Source organism: Macrobrachium nipponense, chromosome 40, assembly GCF_015104395.2.
Source record: "Macrobrachium nipponense isolate FS-2020 chromosome 40, ASM1510439v2, whole genome shotgun sequence".
NCBI classification, from domain to species: Eukaryota; Metazoa; Arthropoda; class Malacostraca; order Decapoda; family Palaemonidae; genus Macrobrachium; species Macrobrachium nipponense.
Window position 1 is genome coordinate 47,960,875 of NC_061101.1, and position 12,363 is coordinate 47,973,237.

General features: G+C 40.1%; 1 protein-coding gene across 1 annotated transcript; it reads left to right on the forward strand.

The window, feature by feature from the left end:
• The first annotated feature begins 236 nt into the window (after window positions 1–236).
• On the forward strand, window positions 237–2,888 carry LOC135212238 (desmoplakin-like). Its single transcript, XM_064245681.1, has one exon. It carries the CDS (start codon window positions 237–239, stop codon window positions 2,886–2,888), a length of 2,652 nt encoding a protein of 883 aa, XP_064101751.1.
• Window positions 2,889–12,363: the final 9,475 nt, after the last annotated feature.

The window sequence follows — 12,363 nt, forward strand, 5'->3', positions numbered from 1 at the left end:
ATGTATGTATGTATGTATGTATGTATGTATGTATGTATGTATGTATAAACACAAGCACACGCATCATTTGTGTTTGTGGCCTTGTTCTGGAATATGCCGCGGTCTTCTTCCACAACTCTCTTCCCGGATTCTTTCAGCCTCAAAGAATCCGGGAGTGAAGAGAGTTCGGAGACTCCGCGGCATTTTCCAAAACCAGGGCAAGTGACAGTTTACTGCTGCTGCATAACGAAGCAAAAATGAATTTTATTATGTGCATTGCCCTGTGGATGTTCCTCTCAGGAACAGTTATGTTTTGTGACCGCCTCGGAAACGAGGCTTCCTTGTTAATTGCCCCCAGGTCTGTGGAAGATCGGGGGAGATATGGATTTACTACAAAGACGAAGGAAAGACCTCGGAGACGTTCGGGGAATAGGAAGACAAGAACCCAGTTGGTTGATCTCGTAAAGAGGATGCGGAAGTCCAACCAAGAGCATCAACCAACGCCACGAAACCCCAGAAGACAGTCTGCTACCCTAATGACAGAGAAACGCGATGAACGTCGTGCTGAAAAACCAACTCTTAAAGAAAACCCACCAAAACGCGATAAAGGGAAGTCCGCCAAACCATCTGTTAGGCCAAAGACATGGCGCGAGATACTGAAAGAAAGAAACGAACTGGTCTTCGCGCTGATGGACCAGATGGTTGACTTGTCGTCTCACGTCTCTGAAAATGTGTTGTTAATGAACCACCTAGAAAAACATATTTATGAACTTGAAACGGCCACCAAAGACAGGCTGGAAAAGGTGATTAAAAATGTGAAGAAGTGCCATTATTGTCAGGAGTCGCGACGAACGACGGTTAGTAAGGACGAGAAACCAAAGCCGCGTATCGGCAAGAGGAAACTTAAAAAATGGCTGGCGGAAAAGAAACGGTTATTGGATGCGTTGACAATTCAAATAGAAGACATTGATCCCGTCGAAAGAAACGTCCCCATGATGCTTCACTTGGATGGTCACATAATAGACCTCCAGCTGGCTGGAAAAGGCGGACTGGGAGCGGTCATCGCTGAGATAAAGAAGTGCAAGAGGTGCAATTCTGAGGGAAACTACAAAACGAAAAAGTTCAACAGAAAATTGAGAAAGCTGAAAGAAAAGAGGGACGACTTGATTTACGAACTGATGATCCAGGTGGAGAGGATGGATCCACCGAATGTTGATGCGATAGATCACCTGGAAGGTCACATCTGGGACCTGGAAGATGTGACAGAAGTTAACGTTAAATCGGTGATGCGAAATACGAAGAAATGCTCCTGTCAAGCTGTACTGCCAAAGAAGAAGAAGGCGTGCTACAGGAGGAAGGATTGGAAGAACCTTTTGACAGAGAGGAATTATTTGATAGAGGAATTATCGAGACAATTAAAAGCCGTTGAAGGCAATTCCGGAGACTCCTTTTTATTCCTGACAGTACACTTGCAGAAGCACCAGTGGCTCCTCCAAAGAGCAAAGGTGGAAGACATGGAGTTCCTGGTAGAAAAGGTACAAAAATGCTGGTGCCAGGAATATGGAACTGATGAACCAGAAAGTTTCACACAAGAAACGGAGAGCCTTATTGAAACTTCGTCCCATCATGACTCCGACATAGAGGACTCGTCCTATCATGAATTTGAAGACAGACCGAACGAGTTCCATTATGATTCTGGCGACATACTAGACGAGTTCCATTATGAGCCTGGAGAATCATCCCGAGAGACTCCCGTGACTCCCAAACCACTCCTCGTAGAGCAACTTGAAAGGGTAAAGGGAGAACTAATTGAAAAGTTGAATAAGTGGGACGGAGCGATAGAGACAAACACAGCAAGAGAGCAATTAAGTAATGAGAGACGCGCCCTTCTAGTTGAAAGAGAACACTTCAACAAGGAAAAGAAAGACCTCGAAATTCAACGAAAGGAGTTCGAGGAGGGAAAGCAGGCCTTCGAATTGGATTACTTTACAATGAGAGAAGAAATTGATAGAAAACGTGAGGATCTCATGAAGGAACAAGAGGCATTGAGATTGGAATGGGAAGCCTTCCAGATAGAGAAGGAGGCATTCCGTTTGGATGGACAGGCCTTCCAGAGAGAAAAGGCTGCAATCGAAAAAGAAAGAGAAAACCTCATACTGGAACGAGAGAAGCACGAAAAAGATGTGCGAGAATTCAATTCGAGAACAGAAAAAATCAGGAAAAATCTGGAAGCAGCAGGTGCCAAATTGATATCAGAAAAGAAACAAATTGATGCAGATAGAAGTTTCCTCCTGGAGAAAGGAAAGGAGTTGCTCCAGAGGAAAAATGATAACATCACCAAGAAGCAAACAAAATTCCCTCGAGAGCCCAAAAATCAGTGCAAAAATGAATGGAAAATACGACGTGATACTAAAGTTGGAAACCTTGAGGGAAGATTGGTGGGATTAGAGAGACAATTAAACAGACTGGTAACAAAAATTGATCCGGATAAAAGTTTCCTCCTGAAGGAAGAAAAGGAGCTGCTCCAGAGGAAAAGTGATAACATCACCAAGGAGAAAACAAAATTCCCTCGAGAGCCCAAAAATCAGTGCAAAAAACAATGGAAAAACCAACAGGATACTAAGGTTGGAAACCTTGAGGGAAGATTGGTGGAATTAGAGAGACTATTAAACAGACTGGTAACAAATTTTTATCCGGATAAAAGTTTCCTCCTGAAGGAAGAAAAGGAGTTGCTCCAGAGGAAAAGTGATAACATCACCAAGGAGAAAACAAAATGCCCTCGAGAGGCCAAAAATCAGTGCATAAAAGAATGGAAAAACCAACAGGATACTAAGGTTGGAAACCTTGAGGGAAGATTGGTGGAATTAGAGAGACTATTAAACAGACTGGTAACAAAAACTCCTGACTAATAAAAGTTGTAGGACTTCCACTTGTCATCAGTTGGTGATGTATCGCGTTCCAGAGGAGCTGTGATCTTCTCGGCCCGTTCGATGGCTTGACTGCAGGATGGGTGTTCACTGCTGCTCCCCCCAGCAGCAACCAGCAACGGGAGGTCCCCCCACCTCCCACACACCCATCCTGCAATCAACCCCATCGACTGGGCCAAGAAGATGGCAATGCCTCTGGAGCATGACGAAACTTCATCAACTGGTGACCAGTCAGAATCCTTCACTTGGAGTGTTTCTTTGCAGCCATGAAGACAAGTCTGACGGAGGAAGGAGGACAAGCTCTCAGGATGAGAGCTAACAGCTGTTCGAAGGAAAGAGGACCAACTCTCAGGATGAGAGCCTACAGCTGTTTGGAGGGAGGACCAGCTCTCACATTGAGAGCCAAAGTGTTTCAAGATCTTCAAGAGACTATGAAAGTAAAGAGGAAGAAACCTGGAAGGACAATGGACAGGAGAAACAGCCCCTGATAAACCAAAATGGAGGACTTTCACTTATCATCAGTTGGTGATGTTGCATCGTGTTCCAGAGGAGCTGCGATCTTCTCGGCCCATTCGATGGCTTGACTGCAGGATGGGTGTTCACTGCTGCTCCCCCCAGCAGCAACCAGCAACGGGAGGTCCCCCCACCTCCCACACACCCATCCTGCAATCAACCCCATCGACTGGGCCAAGAAGATCGCAATGCCTCTGGAACATGACACAGCTTCATCAACTGGTGACCAGTCAGAATCCTTCGCTAGGGCTGTTTCTTTGTAGCTGTGAAGAAAAGTCTTGTGATCGTCCTTTTCATCAGGCATCCTCGGCGATTCTCTCGTCTCCCTGACAAAGGAAGGAGGACAAGCTCTCAAGAAGAGAGCCAACAGCTTTTTGGAGGTAGGAGGATTAGCTCTCAAGATAGAGAGCCAACAGCTGTTCAGAGGGGCACAGAACCCCACCTCTCCTGCCGCATGATACCCTCTGGAATGGGTATCGAACCAAGTCACATATCTGAGGTGGCCGGCAACCTCTGGCGCGGCGTAAAAACCCGTAAGTTAATGCCGTTTACTCCATATGTGAATTGGGTTATGCACTGCAAGTCCCATCTTTTGAATATAGTGCAGTGGCAACCTCTGGCGCGGCGTAAAAACCCGTAAGTTAATGCCATTGTATATATGCAAAATATGGGTCATGCATTGCATAATGGATTGAATACTTTCATATACTACTGTGGCAACCTCTGGCGCGGCATAAAAACCCGTAAGTTAATGCCTCATGTAGTATGTGCAAAATATTTGATCCCAATGTGGCAGGGGGGAAGAATCCATCTTTCTTGGCTGGAGGATGAGCTCTCAGGATGAGAGCCAACAGCTGTTCGGAGGAAGGAGGACCAGCTCTCAGGATGAGAGTCAACAGCTGTTTGGAGGGGCACAGGACGCCCCCTCTCCTGCTGCATGATACCCTCTGGAATAGGTATCGAACCAAATTACATATCTGAGTGGGAAGCAACCTCTGGCGCGGCGTAAAAACCCGTAAGTTAATGCCTTCTACTCCATATGTGAATTGGGTTATGCACTACAAGTTCCATCTTTTGCATATACTACATGGCAACCTCTGGCGCGGCGTAAAAACCCGTAAGTTAATGCCGTTGTATATATGCAAAATATGGTTCATGCATTGCATAATGGATTGAATACTTTCACATACTACTGTGGCAACCTCTGGCGCGGTGTAAAAACCCGTAAGTTAATGCCTCATGTAGTATGTGTAAAATGTTTGATCCCAATGTGGCAGGGGGAACATTCCATTTCATCTCCCTTGGCTAGTTGGTGAAGCTGAGGATGGGGAAGGGCCCATCCCTGGCTAATATAAAACCCCATACCAATGACGCTCCACTGGCGAGGATGCCCCAGGGGTGAGATTACTCAAGATCGATAAAGGCCAATAATTATATATATATATATATATATATATATATATATACTATATAATATATATATATATATATATATATATATATATATGTATATATATGTGGTATATATATAAATATATATATATATATATATATATATATATATATATACATATATATATATGTTTATATATGTATATATATAGAGATATATATATATATATATATATATATATATATATATATATACATATATATATATATATATATATATATATATATATATATATATCTATATACATACCATATATATACATATATATGTGTGTATATATATATTAATTATATATATATATATATAATATATAATTATATATATAGATATATTATATCAATATAATACTATTATATATTACAAATAATATACAATATAAATGAATATTATATTTATAATTATACATATATAATATATTATTCGATATACTCATACTACATAATATATAATATATATATATATATCTAGTATCTATATATAGTATGTATGTATGTATGATATGGTATAGATACATATACATATATATATCCATATTTATATATATATATATATAAATATTATATATATATATTATATATGATATATATATATATAAAGAGAGAGAGAGAGAGAGAGTAGAGAGAGAGAGAGATAAAAGAGAGAGAGCTATATATATATAATATATATATACACACATATTTATATATATAAATATATAAATATTATATATATATATATATATATATATATTATATATATTATATATATATATATATAGATAGAGAGAGAGAGAGAGAGAGAGAGAGAGAGAGAGAGACGAGAGAGAGAGAGAGCGAACTACCTATTGACCTATTAAGTGAAACGTGAAGGGTGATTCCCGTAGAGATTTGTATCATTTCTCCTCCAGGAAATTCAGTCTCTCAAGTCCAACCATTATTTTCTCCTCTACGGGTTGAAGCGTCACTCTGAATTTGCTCCAAGAGTGATACACCGTGCTGGAATAAAACTGCCTTCATCTCCAGTAACAGCACACAGTGATTTTAATTCATTGCTATATATCAAGGCCATCTTTATGCTTTCTTTTTTAATAAGTGAGATCGCTTCCCTCTGTATTTCCTTTCATCTCCTTTCTTCTTCCAAATGAACACCATAACATTGTTTGGGGGCTTTAAGAATTTCAGGTCAGTAGCCCCTGTGGTGGGGTTCTTGTTCCATATGAATTGGGTTATTTATTCTGAATGATAATAACATTTCAATGACAGGCCGCTTCTTGAGCAAGACTGCGCGCCGGCATAAGGCTCCTTTCACCTCAAATAACAGCATCAAAACATACCTAATTCACTTCTGACCCAACAAAAACTTTCTTATTATGAGATCGTGTTCATAATTACGGGGAAGCGTTGCTGCTTGCTGTAATTAATTCCATGCGCTTGTACTACATACCATTTCTTTGTGTATCCCATGGCATGTGTAGCTTTCAATTTACGAAAACTATATACGCGTAACAAAACTGATAAGAAAAATCGACAAAATAATAATAATAATAATAATAATAATAATAATGAGTGCAATTCTTTCTCTTCAGTGGATTATCTGCTCTAACAAAATGTCATTTCCTTTTATATTTTGTCTTCGTGGAAATAAAAATGTTCTAGAAAGTTTCAGCAAACCTCTTCGGTTTGGTTAAACAAATAGTGGGTCCGAACGAGGCCCAAAACCCCAAACGTTTGCAAGAGTACACACACTCATACCTTCAAAAACGAAGGTAATATAAGAGAGGGTCGCGGGTTAGGTCCCGATCCCAGGGATGTAACGCACCGTCCTTTGGAAGCTTGAACCTAGGTCCCCTCGTTATTGTTATTATTATTATTATTATTATTATTATTATTTCTACGGCATTCAATTTATATAGTCTTCTCCGCGCACGTTATAACCCTCCTATCATCGACTTGTTACTTGTACGTATATCCTGTTTCCTGCGGTCATATCATGGTGTTCTCTTGCAATACCTTCATATCATCTAAGAGTTTCAACATTATCTACAGACATTACATATTTACTAAACATATCTCATAATGCTTTCTTATATTAGATTTGTCGAGTGAAGAAATAACTGTATAATATAAGATGATTCTCATTGTTATGAACGATACAACAATATCTCTCTCTCTCTCTCTCTCGTCCTCAGTTCTCATTCAGCACTTCGTATAGGAGGAGGAGCGTCAAGCCAGATGCCTTCTGTGACGCCAGGTAACCGCCATATCAGTCATCTTGATCTGGTGTATTATCATTCTTACTTAGAAAATCGTGGCATACTTTCTTATCAATTGGTTTCTTTCATATATTATAACATATACAATAAGTATTATAATTAAGATGTCCAAACTTAGCGAGATGGACAATGTGCAAAGATAAAATTGCATTAAAACAACCTTAGCTCTTTCGTAAACTGTCAGTAGTCTCTCTCTCTCTCTCTCTCTCTAAATTACTTACGGTTCATCATTTAATGTATCTTTATCGCTGACTTGCATATTCGTATGAAAGACGTTTTTAATTCTTTTCTTTACTCTCTCTCTCTCTCTCTCTCTCTCAGACGTTACAGACGACTGTTCAAGACAGACGGAAGATATTTGGGCCGAACTACAAATGCTTCAATATGAGGTTACACAAACGCCCAGGCACGACTGTTTGTGTGTGTTTATAAATGAATAATGTACAATAGCTTAAATGTGTAATTATCTGGGCCTATAATGCTTTTCAATCACTGAGAAATGAAGGTACGATTCATTATATTTGATTGATTTTACATGCGAAATAGTGCGTCTGTGATTTGTTCTTAATCATTAAAAATCGCCTCTGTTCATTGTACTTGCATTGTTCATTAATGCAGTTTCAAATTCCTTCACCACCATTGCAATAACAAACGAGACATTGGACTATTTTCATTGTACTTATAATTTATTATTTATATGAATGAATGCAGTTTCATGGAATGAATAAAGAGAAATTCACTAACAATATATTTTTTTAATTTGGTTCAAATTCCCGACAGCAAAAGAGACGTCGCGATGAAGCTTTTATGGTGAACAGCCTCTTTATAGCCTTTTATATCCAGCTTTTATGTCCTTCCTTTTACATACTTCCCATATGTCCTCCTTTTTATGTCCTACCTTTGTATTCTACCTTCTTGCTTGTCTTTTATATCGTCGTTTTATATCCTCTTTTTATCCTCCTTTTTATATCCTACCTTTATATCATCTTTTCATCCTTATTTTATATCCTACTTTTATATCTTCCATTTATATCCTATTTTTATATTCTACCATTATATCCTATTTTATTCTCATTTTATATCCCACTTTTATATCCTCTTGCATTCTACCTTCATATCCTTCTTTTTTTATCCTTCTATCATATCCTACTTTTATATCTTCCCACAAGGACGTGAGATGTACGTAAGGAACGTTGGCATGACTGAGCTATAAACTCTGGCGTTGGGATATATCCTCCATGCTCATTCATGATTTGCACGAAATGGAAAGATTTTGTTTATATTATGTATTATGGATGTATGGATGTATGGGCAGCAGCATCCACTTCTGTGCTACCTATTGGTTTCCATTTGGTGATTTATTTCATTCTGTAGGCGCCACAGCATTCTTCGACGGCGAATTTAATTCGACTTTGTACGCCGTCTGCGAAGGTATTATTCAAGCTATGACACTCATTCTGGTGTCAGTGGAGGACGGAATACATGTGCCTTATTCTGGTATATTCGGAAGTAGCATATAAGCAAAATTCACAATGTCAGGACGAGTTAAAGTCGTCACAAAAATAAGCTGTCAGAACATCTGAAGCAATTCTGGGCTTCAGATCCGCGATCAGTTTTTGCAACCTGACCAATTCCTTTATATGAAAAATTATGTTATCAACACTTTTGCTCTAATGAAATTAATATTGCCTAATAAACCTCAGTATACTAATTGCTTTCTTTTTCGTCTGAAATGATCTTGAAAAAGGAGCAGCATCACAAACCCATTGAAGATGTAATCTTAGACAAAAGAGGTCAACAGAATCTTGCAACTCTGAAGTGGGAGAGGACTAAGCTCTCTACATCTCCCAGACGTATCATTCTACATCGTGACCTTTTCATTATTATTATTATTTTTTTTTTTTTGCTCTATCACAGTCCTCCAGTTCGACTGGGTGGTATTTATAGTGTGGGGTTCCGGGTTGCATCCTGCCTCCTTAGGAGTCCATCACTTTTCTTACTATGTGCGCCGTTTCTTGGATCACACTCTTCTGCATGAGTCCTGGAGCTACTTCAGCCTCTAGTTTTTCTAGATTCCTTTTCAGGGATCTTGGGATCGTGCCTAGTGCTCCTATGATTATGGGTACGATTTCCACTGGCATATCACATATCCTTCTTATTTCTATTTTCAGATCTTGATACTTATCCATTTTTTCCCTCTCTTCCTCTTCAACTCTGGTGTCCCATGGTATTGCGACATCAATGAGTGATACTTTCTTCTTGATTTTGTCAATCAACGTCATGTCTGGTCTATTTGCACGTATCACCCTATCTGTTCTGATACCATAGTCCCAGAGGATCTTTGCCTGATCGTTTTCTATCACTCCTTCAGGTTGGTGCTCGTACCACTTATTACTGCAAGGTAGCTGATGTTTCTTGCACAGGCTCCAGTGGAGGGCTTTTGCCACTGAATCATGCCTCTTTTTGTACTGGTTCTGTGCAAGTGCCGGACATTCGCTTGCTATGTGGTTTATGGTTTCATTTTTCGTATTACACTTCCTACATATGGGAGAGATGTTATTTCCGTCTATCGTTCTTTGAACATATCTGGTTCTTAGGGCCTGATCTTGTGCAGCTGTTATCATTCCTTCAGTTTCCTTCTTTAGCTCTCCCCTCTGTAGCCATTGCCACGTGTCATCGCTGGCTAGTTCTTTAGTCTGTCTCATGTATTGTCCGTGCATTGGTTTGTTGTGCCAGTCCTCTGTTCTCTTTGTCATTCTCCTGTCTCTGTATATTTCTGGGTCTTCGTCTACTTTTATTAGTCCTTCTTCCCATGCACTCTTTAGCCACTCGTCTTCACTGGTTTTCAGATATTGCCCCAGTGCTCTGTTTCTTCCGATGTTGGACACAGTCCTCTATGCTTAGTAGTCCTCTCCCTCCTTCCTTTCGTGTTATGTATAGTCTGTCCGTATTTGCTCTTGGGTGTAGTGCTTTGTGTATTGTCATATGTTTCCTGGTTTTCTGATCTATGCTGCGGAGTTCTGCCTTCGTCCATTCCACTACTCCTGCGCTGTATCTGATTACTGGCACTGCCCATGTGTTTATGGCTTTTATCATATTTGCGGCGTTGAGTTTTGACTTGGGTATCGCCTTGAGTCTCTGCATATATTCTTTCCTGATCGTGTCCTTCATCTCTTGGTGTTTTATATCCCCTCCTTCCATTATTCACAGGTATTTGTGTTGAGTCTCATCTATGTGTTTGATGTTGCCCCCATCAGGTAGCTTTATCACTTCAGTTCTTGTTACTTTGCCCTCATGGATGTTGACTAAGGCGCATTTTTCTATTCCAAACTCCATCCTGATGTCCCCAGATACAATCCTTACAGTCTGGATTAGGGTATCTATTTCCTTGATGCTCTTACCATACAGCTTGATGTCGTCCATGAACATCAGATGGTTGATTCTGTTACCTCTTTTCTTGAGTTGGTACCCGGCATCCATCTTCTGTAGTACTTTTGTCATGGGAATCATGGCTACTACGAAGAGTAGTGGGGACAGTGAGTCGCCTTGGAAGATCCCTCTCCTGAGATTAACCTCTGCTAGTCTTATTCCAGAGCTTGTAAGTATTGTATTCCAGTTGCGCATTGTATTTTTGAGGAAGCTGATGGTGTTTTCCTCTGCCCCATATATTTTCAGGCATTCTATTAGCCATGTGTGTGGTATCATGTCGAAGGCTTTCTTATAGTCTATCCATGCCATGCTTAGGTTGGTTTTCCTTCTCCTACTGTTCTTCATTACCATTTTGTCTATCAGGAGCTGGTCTTTTGTGCCCCTACACTTCCTTCTGCAGCCTTTCTGTTGGTGGGGGATGGTGTTTGTATCCTCTAGGATGATACCTGTTAGTAACTTCCACATTATTGGTAGGCAGGTGATAGGCCTGTAGTTACTGGCTATATTTCCCTTACTCTTGTCTTTTTGTACTAAGGATGTTCTTCCTGTGGTCATCCATTTGGGTGCATGGTGATTTGAGATACAATGCTGGAGTTGTTCTGCTATTCGTGGGTGTAGGGCCTTGAAGTTTTTGAGCCAGTATCCATGGACTTCATCGGGACTGGCGCTTTCCAGTTTTGGCATTTTTTTTTTCTTTAGTTGGTGTCTGACTGTGTCTGTCGTGATCTCTGTGAATCTTTGTTTTATTCTCCCTGTTTCTTCTTCCTTGACTTCCTGGAGCCATGTTGCATGTTTGTTGTGTGATACCGGATTGCTCCATATGTTTTCCCAGAGTCTCTTACTTGGTTCGGCTTCAGGAATTTCTGGGTGGTTGTCTTCCCCTCTTAGTTGGCTGTATAGTCTTTTCTGGTTGGTTCCAAATAGCCCTTATTCCTGTTCATGTACCGTTGGATCTTATGTGCTTTGGCCTTAAGCCTCTGTTTTACATCTTCTATTGTGTTGTTTAGTCCCCTCTCTTGTACTTTGTATTTCTCGTTGAGTTCCTCCCTTGTTTTCTTGCTTCTTAGCCTTTTTTCTGCCATCTCTTTCAGTTTACTCAAATCAGATCTCATCACCATGATTTACTTTTCCAGGCACCTTTTCCAAGGAGGTTGCTGTTTTGGTTTCTGTTGGTTGGTTGTGCTGGTGGTGTTGGTGTTCGTATCCCCATCAGTTCTGCTACTAATCTTGCTCCTGCATATGCCAAGTTATTTGTTTCTGTGATACTGGTGGTGTGTATTATGCCCATTAATTTCATTGACATCACTTGTTTTCTCCCTTAATTTCTTGGTGTTGTAGGCTTTCATGGAGGGGATCTTTGTTCTCTCTGTATCTGGTTCCATCCATTGTCTAATCTTTTCTACCCATTCCGTCCTCTCTGGTACTTCGTCTGTGTTTCTTCGTGTGTCGTTGTTTGATACCTCATCATCCCTGTCGTCTTCTGTGGCATCGTCTCAGGTCGTCTTCGTGTAATTCATTGTTGTGTGACATTTCCCTTTCCAGTTCTTCTCTTTCTGTTGGGGAGAGCCAGTTCTTTTTCCTTATGTTTCTTACTTGGTCTGCCAGCCTCTGTTTTGTTTGGGGGGTGTTACCTCTCATTCCAGATGTTGACCAACCTTCTTCTATATCCTCTCTCCGTCGGGTTGCTTCTGATGTAGCATCTCCATATTTCCTTATTTTCTTCTCTTGCCCATTTCATTATTATTATTATTATTATATAAGTAGTGGTATAAGTAGTATCATCGTGTGACATCACTCAAACAAAAAAACAA

Excerpts from the sequence above, each read along its gene's own strand:
- LOC135212238 (XM_064245681.1), top strand. The coding sequence starts at position 237 with ATGAATTTTATTATGTGCATTGCCCTGTGGATGTTCCTCTCAGGAACA.